The following is a 21,347-nucleotide window of genomic DNA, read 5'->3' as shown; positions in this document are numbered from 1 at the left end:
GAAGTCCTTAGGGTTCAGTCCCTTTGAACTGTTCTATCTCCCAGGAACCCCCTGCAGGTCCTGCATGTGAATAGCCTAAAGCCCCACTTTGAGAGGTCTGAAGTGGGCATGCTTCTTGCCACAGATGCAGGGATGGAGGAGGAGAGTGAGCCTCTTCCTGACCTCCTGTGTGCAGGAGAGAAGGATGGGTCAGTGGAGGGTGTGGTCCTCTCCACCACACTGACCCCTGAGCAGCAGAGACATTGCCACCAGCTGTTGGGGCAATTCTCTGATTTATTTTCCCTGGTGCCTGGTGTCACTGATTAGTGCGTCCATGAGGTAGACACCGGGGACAGTGTTCCTGTCAAGCAGAAGGCTTACAGAGTGACTGACAGGGTAAGGGCCTGCATTAAGAAGGAGGTCTCCAAAATGTTTGCCCTAGGGGTGATTGAGTTCTCTAGCAGCCCTTGGTCCATCCCCGTGGTATTGGTACCAAAAGCTGCAGCGCCTGGTGACACTCCAGAACTTAGGTTCTGTGTGGACTACCAAGATCTCAATATGGTCACAAGGACTGACGTGCACCCCATCCCCAGAGCCGATGAGCTCATAGATCGGTTAGGGGCTGCACGGTACCTCAGCACATTTGATCTAACGTCTGGGTACTGGCAGATCGCCTTAACTGATGGGGCAAAGGAGAGGTCAGCATTCTCCACACAATATAATAAATACACACCAGATGGGCACTACCAGTTCTGTGTGATGCCCTTTGGAATGAAGAATGCCCCTGCCACCGTTCAGAGGTTGGTCAACCAGGTGTTGGCTGGGCTGGAGGATTTCAGTGCCGCCTACCTGGATGACATTGCAGTGTTTAGTTCCTCATGGGAGGACCACTTGCACCACCTCTGGGAAGTGTTGATGGCGCTGCGCAGAGCAGGCCTCACAATCAAGGCCAGTAAGTGCCAGATTGGGCAGGGTTCGGTGGTGTACTTAGGACACCAGGTAGGGAGTGGCCAGGTGGCACCCCTACAGCCCAAGATTGAAACCATCCTGGCTTGGGAGCCCCCAAGGACCCAGACCCAGGTGACGGCCTTCTTAGGACTCACGGGTTATTACAGGAGGTTTGTCAAGGGGTATGGCAACATTGTTGCCCCCTTGACTGAGCTGACCTCCAATAAGCAGCCAAAGATTGTGAACTGGACTGACACCTGTCAGAAAGCTTTTGATGCCCTCAAGACTGCCATGTGTACAGCACCCGTACTCCAGGCGCAGAACTTTGCTAAGGAATTTATTGTCCAGACAGACGCTTCAGAGCATGGGGTGGGGGCTGTTCTGTCACAGATGAATGAGGAGGGACTGGACCAACCTGTAGCCTTCATCAGTAGGAGGTTACTTCCACGGGAACAGAGGTGGAGTGCAATTGAGCGTGAGGTATTTGCTGTGGTCTGGGCACTGAAGAAGCTGAGACCCTACCTGTTTGGGACTCACTTCCGGGTTCAGACAGACCACAGGCCCCTCAGATGGTTGATGCAGATGAGGGGTGAGAATCCCAAGTTGTTAAGGTGGTCCATTTCCCTACAGGGTATGGACTTCACGGTGGAACATCGCCCTGGTACAGAACACGCCAATGCTGATGGTCTGTTCAGATTTTTCCGCCTTAGTGATGAGAACTTCCAAGGGGATGGGTAGTTCTCCCCACATTTCAGCTGGAGGGGACGCGTGTTAGACCTGGCACCATTGGCGTGAGTCTCCCTTCCATTTTTCGCTGTGTCTCCTCTGTTTTTGCTGGTTATAGATGCTCTGGGGTCTGTGCCACTGCCATTCAGTGCCACAGCGCGAATGCTTCCTTTGTAAAGATGACATGTGAATTGGAAAATCCATGATTGGCTTATTTGGTTTACCTGTTAGTCCCTAGTAGCGTGGCCTGTGTGTGCCCAGGGCTGGTAAACCGAATGCTGCTGGTGGGCCTGCAGAACTGGTTTGTGCCACCCACAGAAGCAGCTTGTAAAGTGTGTCTCAGACCTGCCACTGCAGTGTCTGCGTGCAGTCCAGAACTGCCATCTTGGCTGAGAAGTGCACCCACTTCCCAGCCCCTGAACCTTCCCTTGTCATCCTGTAAGCCACCCTTTTGATAGGGTGCATTATATGTGTAAGGTAGGATATGCTCTAATGTGTGTAGCATGTCCTAGTAGTGAATTACACCCAATTTTGTTTTTCACTACTGCAAGGCTACCTGTTCTCAATAGGCCAGAATGGGAGGTTTTGGCTATTACATTCTATAGTCCTAACTGACCCACAGAACATGGTAGAAAAACGAATTTAGTATGCCTGAGCACAGAATATTAAAATACATCTTTTAGTGAAGGTTATTTTTATATTCTGTGTTTGAAACTACCACTTTTAGAGTATAGGTACTTTCTTGCCTAAGCCTTCCAGTGTGCTCTGCTATTATGTGTATTGACTGTCTGGTTTTGGAGGGACAGGGCAGGCTGAGTCAGACCTAGGTTGAATAGAGAGATCTGCTTTGGAGTAAGGGGAGGGGTAGCTCTTGCACTTGAATAGGGCTGTGCCAGGCAAGGTGAATGCTGGCTCCACCTCCCACTGTGCGTCTGAAGGCAGACCCCCTCTTTCTGAAAGGAAGGATGCAGCCTGGTAAACAAAGTGCTCCAGGGCTGGGCAGAACTGGTTCTGGCTGGGTTCAGGGACTTGTGACTCCTAAGAACAAAGACTTTGGGGGTATAAATATTTGTGCCCAAAACCTTACAAATTGTATTGCTCCTGGACAACAAGAAGAACCTCTGTCCGTGTAACTACAGGAATCTGCAGGAGAAGGACTGTCCTTGTGCTAGTGTGCTGTTTCTTGGAGTGGCCTGCAGTGGTTACTACTGGACTAAGAAGAAGAGGAAAAGGACTCTGAAGGAACTTTTATTTTTGGCTACAGCAATCACCCAAGGGCTAGAAAAGAGCTAGCCTCCTGCAGGAGTCTCAGGCACATCAGACTCCACCACCAGCCTCCTGTTTCCTCCCAGCGAGGATTTCTATCTGCAGGTGAGGCTCCTGTGAGTTCCAGGGCCTCTAGTTCTACTTTTGAGAAAAGAGTGCTGAAAATCGTCGCTAACCCCCGTTAGCGAGCCGCTGCAGCTTGAAAGCGTGAGGAAAATCGTCGCTCTGCTGCCGCCAAGTGCTCGCTACCGGAGATCGTCGCATCACCTGTCGGTGGGCCTGAAAACGCTTGCTAACCCCAAAGATTATCGCATTACCTGTCAGCGGGCCCCAAAACACCCGTTCACCCAAGTGCATCGCATCATCTGACTGCAGGCCTGAGAGTGCTCGCTATCCCGAAGATTACCACATTGCCTGTCAGCGGGCACCAAATCGCCTGCTAACCCAAGTACGTCGCATCACCTGTCTGTGGGCCTGAAAACGCCCGCTATCCCGAAGATCATCGCAAAGCCTGTCAGGGGGTTCCAAAACGCTCGCTAACCCAAAGTATTGAATCGCCTGACTGCGGACCTGAAAACGCTCGCTAACCCGAAGATTGTCGCATTGTTTGTTAGCATGCCCCAAAACGCTCGCTAACCAAAAATCATCACACCAAGTTCCTCGCAGCATGGACGCCGTGCGTTCGCCATTTTCCCCGCATCGCACCAGGATCGTCGCTCCCTCGCGGAGTGCCATTTTCTTTTATCTCAGCAAGATCGCACACGCAACAGGCTCGGCGCATCATCCTCCCTTAGCGGCAAGGATTTTATCGCATCGCCGGCTTAGCATGCTTTGTCCTGCCCGCAACTCAGCGCATCATCCTCCCTTGCGGTAAGGATTCAATGCATCGCTGGTTAGCGTGAGGATATTTATCGCTACAACTCCTTAGCGACATTTTTGTTGCTTTGCTACAGAATCCAGGTATCTTGTGAGTAAAAGGGTCTCACAGACCACTGCCTTGAACTGAACTCCTCTTTGCACACCTTGAACTATTTCTGCAGCATTTTAAGAGTAACCCTATTTTCTAGTATTGTGGATTTTTACTGTTATTGGTCTTGTGTTAAGTCTATATATAAAGATACTTATTTTTTATTACTCCTTGTGTGGCGTCCCTTTGTAGTGTTCTTCACTGTGTTACGGTGTATGGTCATAAATGCTTCACACACTGCCTCTGAGATAAGCCTAGCTGCTCGTGCTATGTTACCACAGGGTTGAGCAGGCGTTATGAAAGGGTGTAGTCTGCTTAGTCTGACTTAGGAAGAAGGGTCCCTACTTGGACAGTGGCCAGCCATTGCCAAATAGAGACCCCCATTTCTAACAGACGCCTTCAACACTTCCAGCCCAGCTGCCACCAACCAGGAAAAGGGAACTAAGAAGTTCAATGCCTGTATCCCCAAATACGCCGGAAGCATAGCCCCCATCAAGAGCAACAATCAGAGAAGATCCTCAAGAATGGCCAGCTGGTCCACCATTAACTAATAGTAGCGAAACATGACAGCAAACAGCTAGAAAGGAGATGATATGCCAGTGAAAACCCTTCTGGCAGGGAAGCATTCAAAAGCTCCCTAAAAGCTTTAACACCACCTGCTAAGGGCATCAAAAAAGATAGACCTGGCGACACGCATCAACACGAGTGTCAACAACAGCAAGGAACTTTTTCACATCGTTAAGCAATTCTCCAACCTGGCTGCCAGCGACAACATAACACCTTCAGAAGAGCTTAGTGACAACCTCAAGAACTCCTTCCATGACAATATCTCAACCATATACAGAAACTTCAAACCCCAACCTACATCTACTGACAACCTCAGCAGATCTGCCTCCATCTGAATTGACATGAGCCAGAGACTGACTAGCTGGAACCACTTCTCCACCCAGGACACCACCTACCTCATGAAATCTAGCCATCTGGAGTTCCCACAGACCCATACCCATACCACATCTTCAACCTCAGAGACCAAAGGATCAGCTATGAACTAACCACCCTGATCAACACCTCAATCATCACTGCAACATTTCCTAACACCTGGAAACATGCCGAAGTCAGACCACTACTTAAAAACCCTTTGCTAACCCCAGTGTGCTTCTCTCAAGACCACTGACATGATTTCCACAGGAGAATTTTCCAGAACAATTTCATCTTTGCAAATCAGTTACCACTACAAATTCTGGGTCAATTACAGATGATTCTCCAATACAAATATAAAAGGGAAATGCCCCTTTCATGCCTCCTCCTATTTACTGCCTTTTAGGAGCTGCAAAGATTTTTTACATTGCAAAAACCCAGTGGTTTTGAGAACTGCAGGGTTCATCACCTTAAAATGGCTTTTAACCTTGCTCATTTGCTGAGACAGCTCCAGATTAGCTAAATAGAGTTGCTGGTGTTGTCAGTTACATAGTGGGGAAGGACATTGATACACAGTGCTTAAATTATGTGAGGGGAGGTGAGTAGAGGATATCTCTTTCGACCCTTGGTGACTGGGGAGATGTGCCGTTCCATTGGCGGACACCAATTAATAGGCCCTCACATGCCTTCCAATGGTCCCTAGGGCTGCTCAGGACTGGAGACTTTAAACAGAAAGCCAGCTTCCTGCAATAATTCCTTCTGAAATTGTTTTTAGAAATCCCTCGAAATACTAGCCATGAGAAAGAAATGTGTGCCCTGTCTCTCATAGTGAGTTAAGGTTTCCAGTCTGGCATGCAACCTTAGCCCTTCACAAGTGTATCAAGAACTCCCCCTACACCTTGGAAAGAACTTACCTTCCAATTCTCCCATGTCTTCGCCACACTCTGCCAGAAAACGCAGTTGTAAGTGAGAATTCCAGAAGTAGTGGTCCAAAGCTTCACAGACAACTGGAGGCATTTCTTGAGGATTGTGACAACCCTTCACAGCCATTAGACGGATATCACCATCTGCGGGGAAAGCATTTGGTAAGAACACAACATGCACAATACCCACTAATGTGTATTCATTACATAATAACGTGTTGCTACATAGCATGTCTGCTGCTAACACCAGTAAATAACAAATGCTACTTTTACCCAGTTTAATGGTACTCAGTTTACCCACTTTTCAAAGGGTGACAGACTGAGACAGCCAGGGGACGGGACTTCAGGGGATATTAGAATCCCTGCCCTTTCAATTAGCACATGATGTTTTTTAAACCACAGCCAAGCTCTATCTAAGAGATTCTGAGTCAAATAACCACCATAAAAAAAGGAAACTGTTTAGTTTCTCTGAGCACCCTCTAGTGGCCATGGAGGAAACCTTTAATTAGCACTAGTGGACTTAGGACCTGCAGGGGTTTGAAAAGAATACATGGGTCCAGGAGCAAGGAGCGCCTTGAGACCCTCACGGGTGAGGAGTCACGCTTTATAAGATCACTGATTGATTGATTGAGTGGGATATGTGTCCAGGCTCTAACCCACAAATAAAATTACAGTGTGAGTGTTTCAGATGACAAGAAGGTAATGTGCCAGATGTCACATAATTGAGTCAAGGGTACCTGAGACAAACATGACATCATATGCACGATGGCAGAATCTGTGACAATGCAGTTTAACAACTCATATTGTCTTGGGAAAATTCCTTATCCCTGTGAGCTTCACTCTCCCAGATTCCTCCACATCGTGGCCAGGTCTGGTGGCTTACTGTACTACTGCTTCCATTGTAAGGCCTGTGCATTCCCGCACTGTCACAGGTTAACATTAGGGCGGGTCCACTCAGCCTTTCATTCTTCTGAGGTCGATAAAATGAGTACCATTGAGTTAGGTATCTATAAATATCCGTTTTTCAGCGCCAAGAGGCCTTTCTGGTTGAGCCTGCGCTTTACAAACACTTATGTTATTATGCTTTTGAGGCTGCTCCTAGGCAGCAGGAGTTGAAATGTCAATGTGTTCATATGTGCATGTGTTTCTTTGTTGCATCCAATCAATTAATATTTGCATTAAAACTATGAATCAGGACACTCACCAAGTGTGTTGTTCTCATATCCCTGGATGCACATGTCATCAACCTTATCGCACGTTTGTACGGAGCTTTGGCAGATGGGCGAACCATAACCTAGGCACGTCTTACAGCTCAAAGAGTGTCCTGGAAGGGAATGGCAGATGTCATTTGTAGGGTTCTATCACCAGACCTCTTCTTCCGCTTCTCTGCCTGGTACAGAGCCCCAATACAGTGTCCTTCACCGCAAATGAAAGCGTGTGAAGCAAAGACAGCAAGCACTTCTAATGCAAAAATACAAACCCCATCATCAAATCTCGAGCAATGCAAAGCGCTCCCTACACAGATTTCAATGCGCACCAAGCACAAGAGGAGATTCGACCTAAAGGCCAGAGCTGCCGACTTTGGAATTGGGGAACCAGATTTGAGTCCCAGCGATGGTTCAGCATCCTGTGATTCTGGGACAATCCCCAGAAACCTGACCCTTCTCATGCAATCCATGTCTCTTGCAAAGATCTCTAATGGCCTTGTGCCAACTTTGAGCAATAAAAAACGGAAGTGGTTATTTACAAGGCTGCTGGCCAAATAGTACATAATCTCTGCCTTTTATCTGGCCAAAGACTAAATAGTAGAGATCATGGACAATTTGACTGGCGCCCCGATAACTAGTGTGAAAGGAGGTCTTTATTTAGCCATGAAAAAAACAACTCCAGGCAGTGGCAGGGTGGTGGCCATTTTGTAATGGTGATGCTACATGTATGAACCATTTGAAGTAGGTGCAAATACAAATGTACAGTAGTTTTTATAATGGTAATTAGGAGGGTTAACTAGGCTGTTTATAGATGAAAAAACACGAAAGTCAATTTTGAATGAACACTTTTATGTAAATGTAATATTCAACTAAGAAATAAAGTCGTCAAATGGGATATGACACAGATTTTGAACTGCTGTCTAAAGTATTTGACTGACTGCAAATAATAATTACTATGGTTTTAAACCATGTTACATAAATGTTTTATTAACTCTTGAGAATACATTGTCTTTTTTAATGTTCATTATTGTCCTTGATGTATTTTGAGGGATGGGCAATTTTTGGGCTTTTTATGAAACCTTATGCTAGCTTTAGGCTTCTTTTTTGGGGTGATTGTGCTTGCTGAGCATTTCAAACCTGGCAACAGAGCAGCTGCTGAGAAGCATTAGCTAACAGGGAATAGACACAGATGGGCTGTATCTGGGCCGCCTGCGGGAGGGACAGGTCCAGCAGACAATTGGTGGTTAGGGTCTCAGTGCTTATGTGGCACTTGCATGAGGTAAACTGAGTGAGACAGGCTTTTGTGGAATGGGGAAGTGAAAGCAGGAGACAAGTAGGTAATACATCTAGGTAATACACAGGAAATGTTCACCCAGCCGTCTATAAATAAAGACTGTATCATACTTTTCCTGCAGAGAGTGGGTTTCACGCATAGATGTTTATTGGTCTTCCGTCATAAGTGACCCCTTCAGCCAGACTGACATTTTAGTCACCTACAGAATGTACTTCGAGAATAGTATTTGTGATTTGCTGTGCACAGTTTTAGGTGGGCATGGCCCTGTCTCCACTGAGCCCTCATTTCTGTCATTGACAGTGCTGTCTCAGCAAAAGAAATCTGGAAGACAAAAACAAGTTAATAATAAGATCTGAGTGACAGGATAACAGCCTGTACCTGACTAAAGTATTTGTGGAAGGGGAAGGAAGTAGTAGAACTAGAAGGAGGAGGATGATGACAAGTAGGAGAATAAGGGCCAGGACGTGGCCCAACTGGAGGGCTAGGACGACCAGAATCACAAGACCTAGGAAAAGAAGAACCAGGCCAAGGGAGACCTAATCTACGAGCACCAGGGTTACCAATGCCATCAATCAATCAATCAATCAATCAATCAATCAATCAGGGATCTGTATATCCCCATAGGGGATCGTTAACACAAACATAATGAGAAACAGGACAAGGAAAAAAAAGGACTAGGGATATTAAGAGCGGGGTGAGAATGAGCAGGAGGATTTGGAACAGGGGATTGTGTCCCACTTTACATAGGTAAGAAGTAACCTTAGGCTCTGGACCATTACAATGAGGAGCGCTCTGAGGGCGTGAGCGCACCACTAGGACTTGAGGGATGAGGGCAACCAGGCCAGAAGTATCAGGCCTAGGTAGACATCCCAAAGAGGACCAGTACCAGGACATCAATGGAAAGAAGGACCAGAGACAGGGGGGGCCACAAAGATCAGATCAAGGATGGCCGAGGGGTCAGAAGCAAAGGGACAGGGTTCGGGAAGTGCACAATCAGCAATGATCAGGGCTAGCAGGACATGGAGACCCTATATTAAAATGGCAAGGCAAGACATAAAGGACCAGGAAGTCTAAGCCCAATATGACAGGATATGAGGGTCCATGAGGGTCAGACTGTGGGATCCTAAATCGGGGTGACAATGACTACATGAACCAGGGCGACCCGCAACCTGGGAAGTAGGATGATCAGTGCCAGAAGGGGTGAGGAAAACCTTACAAAGGAGGACCATTAATAGGAGGAACATGATAGAGGGAATTAGAAAAAGATGGAACAGGCAAACCTGGAGACTAGGAGCACTAGTAGGACCAGGATGGGGCGGGAAGACCAGGGGACTCAAATACCTAATACAGGAGGACCAGTACTACATAATCCAGAAGAACTAGGAGCAGAATGATTAGAAACAGGCAAGTCAGGGAACTAGATAAATTAGGAGAGCAGGACTAGCGGGACTGATGGTTGAGAACTATGATTAAAGGGGTGAAAGGGTCCAGGACCGGGAGCCTGTGAAACAGGAGACCCAGTATTCAAAGGACTAGGTGCAGGAGTACATGGGAATAATGACCAGAAAGACCAGGAAGTACCGGGACATGAAGTTGTATGGTTAGAATTAACTGGAGGTCAAGGAATATCAGAAACAGGAAAGGATAAAATGATCTGTGGTGAACCACGACAAGGTATTGCAGAACCATGAGGGTAATGAGCAGAGGACAAGTACCAAGAGGATCAGAACCAGATTTTGAAGATATGGACCAGGAAACCAAGATAAGCAGGACACGGACTAGGAAGATCAAGGGGACTAACACCAAAGGCAACCAGAACACCGGTGCAGTGAGTACAAGGTAAACTAAAAGGATCTTGAGCAAGAGGGCCAGAAAAAGGACTAATTGGGTCATGAAAATCGGGACCTAGTGAACTAAGGCTCGGATTACCAAGTGGGCCAGAGCCATCAATACATGTAGCTGGACCAAGGTGAAGAGGACCAGATGTAAAAAGGCCAGTCCGAATCTAGAAGACTAAGGAGACTGGACAGTGATAGCCAGAACCAGCACCAAAATGAGCAGGAGGACCTGAAAAAAGAGAACCTGGCTCAAGAGGATCAGGATCAACACTGCAGTGCCAGTATGACTAAGAGAACAAGCAATAGATGCAGGAGGACCAGGAAAACGCAAACCAGAAGGACAAAGACTAAGAAGTCCAGGATGCGAGAGGCCAGATGGGCCAGAGCCTGTGGTATCAGGATTAGGAGGTTTAGGAAGAGAACCAGGACAAAGTGACCAGGGCCAAGATGGCCAGAAAGGAACAGAGCCAGATGGGAAAAGGCTGGGGGAACCTAGAAGGGCTGCTATGATGAAAGTAATATAGGAATACAAGACCTGTGGACACAGTACCAGGTTGATCACAAAGACAGGGACCAGGGCAAAGAGAATTACAATGTCCCAAACCAGGAAGACTAGAAGTGCCAGATCCAGGACAACAGGTTTAGGTGGAGAAGGACCAGACTGTCAGGATCCTGGTGAGGATTAGTAGTACCATGATCAGGAGGCCCAGGAAGGGCTAATATAAAGAAGGACCAGGAAGATGAGGGTCAGGAAGGGCGAGAACACAGGAACACCTGATTCAGGAAACTACTACCAGAAGCAGTTGAACCAGGGCCAAAATGAGGCTCTAGAGGACCAAAACATCCCAGAAAGGGATGACTTAAAACAGGACCAGGAGGTGGACCAACACCAGATGGCACGGACAGACCTGGAGGAGAAGGGCGAAGAATGGGATCAGGAGAACACCTGGTAGTTTGGCACAAAGAGGTGAGGCTTAACATTGAGACAAAGTAGTTATATAACACAAAAACAGTAATAGAGTGAAAACACAACACAAGAAAAATCCCAATCCAATTTAGAAAAATATAAAACATTTTAATAAATAAAATAATACCAGAATGACAAAAATCCAATAAGTACAACTGGAGATATGAAATATTAAAATTTTATATAGATATTGCACCGTAATGCGCAAAGCACCACTCCCAGTCATCTGGCCCTGGTAGACCAAGGGAAAGTCATAGGTTCAGGCTAACCATGATGAACTGCAGGTGGAATACAGGGAGCAGGTTAGTCTCACTGAAAAGTTACCTTCTCAAAGTCTGACACAACAAATTCCGTTCACGGTTGAGGAGGCTACAAAGAGCAGGGAGAGAATTGTGGATGGTTCGGCACAGGATGCTATCGCTATAGTATGAAGAGCTAGTCAGGGATCACAGTAAACTAAACAATTGTTTCCTTGGGGGAAAACTAATGCCTATGCTTCCTAGGCAAACAATCACAAAGTTGGTTTATGAAATAAGATGGGCAACCAGAGCCTTTAAAAAATGGCTTGTGAAATTAAGATTTTCGTAACTCTGTCTTTTGCAGCATGCGCTTTGTATTATGCATTTTATTGGCTTTATTTGTGATATGCTGCAGACCTTAATGAGAGGACCTCGGGAGTAAGATCCACGGAGGTCAATTAGGTCCTTCAAATGGCAGGTCAATAAAGGCTCCAGTGATATTCGCTTTGCTCAATGCACTTTGTTTTATGTATTTTAAAGGCCATAGTTGTGATAATCTGTGGCTAGACAGGTCCTGGTATTGAACTTTTAATATGTAATGACTGCATCAAGTTCTACAGTTGTATGGACCTAATTGGGGTATTTTGCAATAACTGATGGGTTGGGCATAATTATGTGAAGATTGGCTGGTGAGGCAATTATTTTAGATGACGTTTTTAGAAACAAAGGGATATATTTACAAGAACTGGTACAAGGAGAGATGTACACCCCCCCCCCCCCCCTCACCCCCCCAGGGCAGGGAGCAATGTATCCTGTAAAAGGCAGGACAGAGGGGAAGAAAGGCAACTTAAATTGCCATGTTGCCAAGCTAAAATTGGAGGCAGAGAAAAAGAAACAGCCTTTGAGATAGACCAAAAGAATCAAACCATGGCCATCGAGGAAAATAAGTTGGCTATGGAGGAGAAAAAACGGTTTTGGCTGAGGAGTTGAGCTTGCAGGAGTTGGATACCAGGACCAGGAGGCCTGAGTCCAGTCAAGATGGTGGCAGTGGCAGTGGTAGCAATTCTTCCATGCCCTCTGACAGGAGAGTTCACACACCCAAGGGTCTTGACTGATTTCACAATGAGGGACGACAAATACAGATGGTTTGAGGCCTGCAAAATTGCCCAACAAATGCACAAGGTCCCTGAGGCAGACTGGGAATGCAGTTTGTGGCGCCATATCCCTTGTGACGGGAGGAGAACTATACTGTCCCTAGAAGAGAGTGACAGGATGAGGTATCCCCCATGAAGGAGGACCTACAAAAGTTAGGTCTGACCCCAGAAAGGTATATATGGAAATTAAGGGATATTCAGAAGATTTCCCAATAGATTTGGGTGGATTGTGTGGTTTCATTTTGCAAGGCATTGGATTGTTGGGTAAAGGGCAGTGAGGTAAAAGATTACCAGGGGATGTATATGTTGTTTGCAACAGAGCATATGTTCAGTCTTTGTTTTCGAGATAGGTGCCAGCACCTTGTTGATAGCAAGCTCAAGGGCCCCAAAGTGCTTGATAAGGTGGCGGACCGCTGGGCCAGACCCAGGATTCACAGGAAGGTATCTTGTGCGATCACAACAAAGGTGGGCAGAGTACTCACCAGAAGAAACAGGAGGGTCAGGGTTCCCATTCTCCTGCTGGAAAGAAGAAATTGTACTCTGCCAGTAAGTCTGGAGGGAAGGCTCCCATAAGGTTTTATTAGTATTAACAGGAAGGACACTTCAAGGGATGCCAAGTGTCCCAAGCAGACACAGCCCCCCACTGGTTGGCAGTCACTGAGGTTTACTAGTGTAGCGCTTGGGGAGGAGATGACCCTATATAGTTCTGGTGAGAGTGTACAGTTGACCCTAGTGTCCCTGGGTGATGGAGAGATGGTACAGGGAAGTCATTGGTCTCAACTGAGTCTTCAGAACAGGTAGTCCCTAATGCTTTCCACCAAGTTTAGGCTGCTGACAACCATGAGAGTCACTACCCTCTGACTCAGGTTCTCTTTGAGTAGGGGGGTCTCAGGTCTGCTGAAGGTAGCTGTGAGTCCATCCATGCCTGTGGATTGCCTGCTGGACAACAACCTGGAACACACCATCTGGAAGGAGGTGGAGCTCAGGTCACATTTGGAGATGATTTGGGTGCCTGAGTGGGTGTTCCTGACAACACAGCCCATGGCAGCTCGAGAGGGTGGTCAGAAGGACCTGGATCCTGGACTAATAGCCCAGGTACCTGCCAAGAAGAGAAAGGGCAAGGGGCACAGCAAGCCCACTCCTGCAATTTCGACAATTCGGTGGAGGCAGAACCTCAGGGGGATGCCCTGGTATTTACAGGGGAAGAAGTGATAAAACTGGGGAACCTACCTGAGCTGACCAACTGGCAGGATGAACGGGGTACCCCCAGTGAAAGAATTCTGCAAGGGGCATAAAGAGTTTCCTACTCTTGTGGGTCTTTGGTTGCAGGCGGAGGCCCAGGCAGCTGGTGACGTATCTGGGTAATACCTGATCTACTGGGAGATTCCACAGAAGCAAATTGGATTCAGCCCTTTTGAATTTCTTTATGGACTCCTGGCTAGAGGAGCTCTCAGTTTGGTTAAGGAAGGCTGAGAGTAAGCTCCCAAGAAGCCGCCAGAGTATGTAGTCCACTACATGCTGGTGTTCTGCAACCAGACAGCCAGCTTCAAGAAGCTTGCTCAGGAGAACCTTGAAGTTAGCCAGGAGGACATGAAACAAAAAATACCACTCTGGCTTAGTTTCAGCCCCATCTAAAAGTGTCAGTAACAGAGCCAGTGGAGCCCCGGGCCCTGCAAGACCGTTGGTCTGGGCCTCATGAGGTGAAGGAGCGCAAGAGTTGAGGAAATATGAATTTTGTGATCAGTTATGTCCCCTATCGTAGACCCCAACGGCTCCATGTGCATGCTATAAGTACATGTATGTTCCCTCCTGCTCCAGTTTTGAAGACGCAAATATATGTGCGTCCACCGTCAACATGTCCTCTTTCAGATCCGCCATGAATGGGTCAGATATTCCATTCCTAAGTATGAAAGGCCACCGACTTTATATGGTTCACTTTCCACATTTTACAGATTCAGGCGAGTAGGCCCGAATTCTGTCATCAAGCCTTTTCCTGCCTTCTGCCTCTGAAAGCTCCAGTCTGAGCCCGCATCTGTGACCATGAACTTTGTCTTACTCCCTGCGCGGCTAACGGTGCCTGATCCAGCCTGTCGCCTGCCAAAAACTGTATTTCACCTTCGAGATTATCTCCTTCGCTCCTCATCCGATGCATTCCTGTCTAGTAGTTTAGGTAAACATTCCTCCAGCTACCGTGCAAAGGGCCAGGCCTCGCTGCCCTCATGCAAGTAATTCATAGCCCCGTTACCATGGAATATTCCTACCCCCTCGCATCTAGTGTAGACACTCAGACGCTTGTACACGCACTAACAGTCAGTATAGTCAGTAAAGAATAAGATTCTATCCTAAGAGACCTCTCTTTTTGGATAACACAGTTCTTTAAACATAGGATATTAGATATGATTTGGGATTAGGTTGACATAACCCCAGACTTCTGTCTCCACATGTAGAGCTAAATGTCAAGTCCCCTTCACCCTCTAGTTGCACGTCAATCACACGTCATGCGGCTGCGCGCGCATCTCTGCCAACTATTTCTGCTGACATTGCAGGATTCTTTTATGGATCCACCCACTTGTGACATCATGTATGATGACGTTTATTAAATTACGCCCTCTATTAGCTACGTATGCACCTTTTATCAGCTGTTACGCCTCTTGCATCTGTTTTACTGTAATGTATTTTCTATAAAACTGCCTATCTGTCAATAATATATGTTCCTTCCTTCCTGAACTTTCGTGGTGATGGAATAGAAGGCCCACAATTCGAATTGTCTTCCTTTTTATAGGAATAAAGCTCTTTAAAACCTGTAATACCACGGATTCTGCCTCTTATATTTACTGAGTTATTCTTGATAGACTTTACCGCATAAAAATAGTACCGGTAACGAAATATTTACCACATAAATTGGCGCCCGAACAGGGACACTTTCTCATCTCACGCGCCGGCGGTGCGTTGCAGGCCCGGTCTCCTGCCACAGCTGAACGGACAAAAAAAACCGCGTATCTACAGGATTTCCTGTGTCTCCTTCCGGCCAAGCGGGGACGACTGAGGCTGCGATCAACACCCAGACGAGGCGGTGAGACGTGCGAAGTATCCCGACCAGAGCCTAGCTGAGAGAGCAAGATCCGAGGTATCCAGAGACCCGCCAGGTTCCGAAGTTCCGAGTCCAGTCGAGTCGAATCCAGTCCGGTCCAGTTTCAGTTCTCTAGTACATTAGATCCAGTAGCTCAGGCACTTCCAGCGTGCCTGAAATCAGTGGCAGCAACAGCTTTAGCAATCAGACAAAGCGATGCCATAGTGTTAGGACATCAATTGACAGTACAAGTACCACACGCAGTAGAGGTTCTCTTGAACCGCACACAAACACAACACTTGACGATAGCAAGACTCACCGGTTACGAATTAACATTGTTTCAGCCACATATAGAAATCAGACGTTGTAATACGTTAAATCCTGCCACACTGTTACCAGTAGGCGGAACAGATCCATTGGCACATGATTGTGTCGAAGTCATTACTATCACGACGAAACCCAGACAAGACTTGACAGATACCCCTTTGACAGATCCAGACTTGACATTGTATGTAGATGGGTCATGTATGAGAACAAGTACAGGAGAGTTAGTGGCCGCTTACGCAGTCACAACAGACACTGAAGTCATTGAAACAAATTGTATTAACACTTTGTCAGCTCAAGCAGCAGAGCTCACCGCTCTGACACAAGCCTGTATTCAAGCCACAAATAAAAAAGTCAACATATACACAGATTCACGTTATGCATTCGGAGTCGTCCATGACTTCGGCGTACTGTGGCGAGAGAGAGGTTATTTAACTTCTCACGGTGCCCACATCCAACACGGACCCCTCATTCAAGCCCTATTAGACGCGATTCATCTACCTACTGCAATATCGATTATGAAATGCAAAGCCCACACAAAAGTTACCGATATCATTTCTCAGGGTAATGATCTAGCTGACAGAACAGCTAAACAGACTGCTCAGAATCAGACTCACACAACTGACTTGACAAAGACAATAGTTCCGACACCAACACATTGCATGACAGTTAAGGATCCCGCCCTTGATGTAATCGACATACAGACACATGCTACACCAGACGAAATAAAGAAATGGACTGAATTAGGAGGGATCCAAACAGATCAAGGATGGATGACGAAGGAAAAATCTATATGGTTTCTTCCCGACTCAATGGTCCAAGTCATCATTAACACTATACATAGTCCAGCGCACCTAGGAGAAAAAGCTATGCTAGACAGCATTCAACACATTTGGTTCAACAAACATTTACGAGCCGCAGCTAAACAAAAAGTTCGTACCTGTTTGATATGTTGTCAGTTTAATCCAGGTAAAAGCATCCCCGTAGAACAGGGTGGATTCCAAACTCCCGATCATGCTTTTGAAGTCCTCCAGATGGATTATATCCAGATGGAACGATGTCGAGGATTCAAATATGTTCTCGTAGTTGTCTGCGCTCTTTCCCGTTGGACAGAAGCATACCCGGTTTCAGATTACACTGCCCCGACTACTGCCAAACAGTTAGTTTGAGAATTCTTCCCACGGTACGGTTTACCACGTGTTGTCTACTCAGATAACGGCCAGCCGTTCTCATCCGAACTAATGAAACACGTTTCCCTTCTATTAGGCTATCAATGGAAGTTTCACTGTGTCCGACATCCCGAGGCAGCAGGACTCGTAGAACGCCATAATCAAACTTTGAAAATTAGATTGTCCAAAATATGTAGAGAAAAAGGAGTCGATTGGATAGTAGCCTTACCAGTTGCGCTCTTTTACATGAGAATGGTAGCACATTCTCGAACAGGGCTATCCCCGTATGAGGTGATCTTCGGTAGACCACCAAATATGTGGGGGACGCCTATACCTCGCAAAATCACTGATGTTGACTGTAATATGCTGACAGATTACCTGGCTTCCTTGATGTCTGCACTACAATCTTGTCGTTCACAGGTATCCGCAGCTTTTCCCGACAATACTGAGGTGAAGCCCCATGACGTGGTTCCTGGTGACCTGGTTTTGGTCAGGAATTTGGACCGGAAGACCCAACTGGATCCTAGGTGGAAGTCACCGAAGTTGGTTCTACTTACCACAAGGACAGCCGTGAAAATCGAGGGAAGAAAAGGGTGGTTACACTCGAGTCATATCAAGAAATTTTATGGACTACCATCCAATGTAGAGACTCAACCCTGTATTCCCTCACAGACAGACTCAAAGCTCCCCTTGGTTGAGCGATCGAACTCAGAACTATATAAACTAAAATTGAGGTCTAGTAAGTCAGACAATTTGATTGTTTAAGTCCTCTCCAAGGTGAATCGGTTGAATTTGTCTCTGACATGTATCCTCTAGACCGGAATAGAGAAAGAAATAATCAGATGCAGCTAAAAAAGCATGCGTATTGTAAATCATTTCGAAGTCACTGCACAGTAACATTATTAATTTTGTTTTTTCTAAGTCTTCTGATCATCATTGTCAGCATCCTATTGCACATGTATTACCCTATTCCTAAGCGTGCTTATAATATAACTGCAGAACATTCTTTTAGTGAATTACCTCCACATGAATTGTCTTATAGATTTGCGCTGCGCAACAACACATTCATTAGTATGTTACATCATTCCCATCAAACCAGCAATGCCACAAATTGTTGGATATGTGGCCGACTCCCTCCCTATCAGAACTATAAGGGAGTTTTGCCCCTCTTTCCCTATCCGTTCACACACAATGGCTCCTGTGGAGCATGGTTTAGTTTGATTAATTCCTTAGATTCAAATTCCGCGGTTTATCAAGACAACTGGGTATGGGGCAACCTGAACTTAGTTTTGCTTAAAGTCTGCTACCCTAACCAGGAGGGACTTCCCAAAAGAACAGGAACTGATCTAGAAAATGAAGTATATGGATTAGGTAATTTTACACTTAACCTTATGATCCTGAACGTTGAATCTGAAGCTACACCAATCTTGCCCGCCATGTCAGTATTCCCAGTAAAAGGGGAATTATGTATCAGAAAGAATGGTTCCATACACATGGGCCATAGTAAATGCACCACTGTAATAAAATTCAGTGATCAAGGCAAGTCTGCATTTAGAGCTTCTCGTCATTCCTACTTTATATGTGGCCAGACCGCATATATACGTCTACCTTTAGATTGGGATGGTACCTGTTACATAGCATTCCTTCTACCACCTGTTTTTCTAGCTCCTCCTGATTATCATAGAAATACCCATTTAGTACACAATAGACAGCAGAGAGATCTCCCAATTGTCGATTACACTGAAACAGCATGGGAAAAATACACAGATTTCAATAAAGGTTTCTTTCCCTATATAGGTACAGTCACTAATAGTAAGTTGATACGTAGATTAACCAGAACCCTTGAAGCAGTAGTGAATGAAACTATTTCCGCCTTAGGCAATTTAACAGAAGAGCAGTCTGCTATGCGGATTGTTGTGCTTCAAAATCGTCTTGTCCTTGACGTCATTCTGGCCGATAGGGGCGGAGCTTGTAGGGTCATCGGATCAAGTTGTTGCATTTTCATACCAGAAAATTCGCCGTCAGTATATAAAGCCATAACTCGCCTTCATAAGATTGTAAGCCAGATACACCAGAGTCCAGGCACCTGGACTTGGTCCGGTTGGTTCTGGGGCGTGTTGTCAGCCTGGGGATGGAGAATCCTATCCTTCCTAGGTATTGGCTTTCTCATACTATTCAGTTGCTGCTTATGTTTACAATGTGGGCCAGCGATTTGTGGTCTGTGTGCCACCTCGTGTATCCCACATCCAAGTATTCGTCCGAGATCCCGGAAGAAGAAAGAAGAACAAATGATGCTATATGAACAGATCGATGGATTGATGAAGATCGATATCTCCTAAGGGTCCGAAGGGGACAAGGAGGGAATGAGGAAATATGAATTTTGTGATCAGTTATGTCCCCTATCGTAGACCCCAACGGCTCCATGTGCATGCTATAAGTACATGTATGTTCCCTCCTGCTCCAGTTTTGAAGACGCAAATATATGTGCGTCCACCGTCAACATGTCCTCTTTCAGATCCGCCATGAATGGGTCAGATATTCCATTCCTAAGTATGAAAGGCCACCGACTTTATATGGTTCACTTTCCACATTTTACAGATTCAGGCGAGTAGGCCCGAATTCTGTCATCAAGCCTTTTCCTGCCTTCTGCCTCTGAAAGCTCCAGTCTGAGCCCGCATCTGTGACCATGAACTTTGTCTTACTCCCTGCGCGGCTAACGGTGCCTGATCCAGCCTGTCGCCTGCCAAAAACTGTATTTCACCTTCGAGATTATCTCCTTCGCTCCTCATCCGATGCATTCCTGTCTAGTAGTTTAGGTAAACATTCCTCCAGCTACCGTGCAAAGGGCCAGGCCTCGCTGCCCTCATGCAAGTAATTCATAGCCCCGTTACCATGGAATATTCCTACCCCCTCGCATCTAGTGTAGACACTCAGACGCTTGTACACGCACTAACAGTCAGTATAGTCAGTATAGAATAAGATTCTATCCTAAGAGACCTCTCTTTTTGGATAACACAGTTCTTTAAACATAGGATATTAGATATGATTTGGGATTAGGTTGACATAACCCCAGACTTCTGTCTCCACATGTAGAGCTAAATGTCAAGTCCCCTTCACCCTCTAGTTGCACGTCAATCACACGTCATGCGGCTGCGCGCGCATCTCTGCCAACTATTTCTGCTGACATTGCAGGATTCTTTTATGGATCCACCCACTTGTGACATCATGTATGATGACGTTTATTAAATTACGCCCTCTATTAGCTACGTATGCACCTTTTATCAGCTGTTACGCCTCTTGCATCTGTTTTACTGTAATGTATTTTCTATAAAACTGCCTATCTGTCAATAATATATGTTCCTTCCTTCCTGAACTTTCGTGGTGATGGAATAGAAGGCCCACAATTCGAATTGTCTTCCTTTTTATAGGAATAAAGCTCTTTAAAACCTCTAATACCACGGATTCTGCCTCTTATATTTACTGAGTTATTCTTGATAGACTTTACCGCATAAAAATAGTACCGGTAACGAAATATTTACCACAGAGTGATGTCACCTACTTGGTGGACTACAAGACTACTAGGACCCCTTTGAGGGTCCTACATGTGAACAGCCTCAAGCCCCACTTTTAGAAATGACCATCCTCTTGGTCACTGAGGATGGGATGGAAAAGGAGAGTGAGCCTCTCCTCTCCCTCCTATCTTTCAAGGAGCAGGATGGGTCATTGGAGGGTATCAGCCTCTCACCCACACTGACCCTAGATCAACAGTGAGACTGCTGCCAGTTTCTGGGGCAATTTGCCACTTTGTTTTCCCTTACCCCAGAAATCGCTACATGGTGTACCCATGACGTTGACACTAGGGACAGCACAACTGTGAAGAACAACATTTGCAGATTGTCTGATACTGTGAGGGCTAGCATCGAGGACGATGTCACCAAGATGCTGGTGTTAGTGGGTATTGAATCCTCCAACAGAGGGTTATTGAGCCCCTGTCAGAGGACCAGCGCAGGGAATGGCCTCTATGGGTAAGGTTGTGCAGCACTGGTGGTGCCGTGCGCTTCAACAAACTCATACTCAGAGGCCCTGTGCCCCGGGCATTCCGTTGAGAAGTTTGGAACAAATCATTCAGAGGAAAGATTGTGGGCAAACCACGGGGTACATATGTTAGAGATTTGTATAGTGAATGGGTGATATAATCACTTGAGGAATTTTCGGTGCTCGCTATATTTGCTACATTGCGTATGGGTATGGGTTTAGCGGAGTAAATAGCACTTGTCAAATATTGTGTACCACGATAGGTCGCATGAAGGCAGTGACATGCCTTTATCAGGCTATAAGAAGTGATATGATAATGCCT

General features: G+C 46.2%; 1 protein-coding gene across 1 annotated transcript in view; it reads right to left on the bottom strand.

Annotated features, from left to right (window-relative positions):
• The window catches only part of LOC146808898 (phospholipase A2 inhibitor and Ly6/PLAUR domain-containing protein-like), a 262,038-nt gene that overhangs the window by 181,301 nt on the left and 59,390 nt on the right, over window positions 1–21,347 (bottom strand). The window contains exons 2-3 of the mRNA XM_085615710.1: window positions 6,932–7,051; window positions 5,719–5,871 (exon numbers count right to left, since the gene is read on the bottom strand). Of these exons, the coding sequence (XP_085471836.1) occupies window positions 5,719–5,871; window positions 6,932–7,051 (273 nt within the window). The remainder of the gene's footprint in view (window positions 1–5,718; window positions 5,872–6,931; window positions 7,052–21,347) is intronic.

This window comes from Triturus cristatus, chromosome 7 (genome assembly GCF_964204655.1).
Source record: "Triturus cristatus chromosome 7, aTriCri1.1, whole genome shotgun sequence".
In the NCBI taxonomy this organism is placed as follows: domain Eukaryota; kingdom Metazoa; phylum Chordata; class Amphibia; order Caudata; family Salamandridae; genus Triturus; species Triturus cristatus.
Note: the sequence above shows the minus strand (reverse complement) of the source record. Positions and strands in the feature narration are given on the sequence as shown.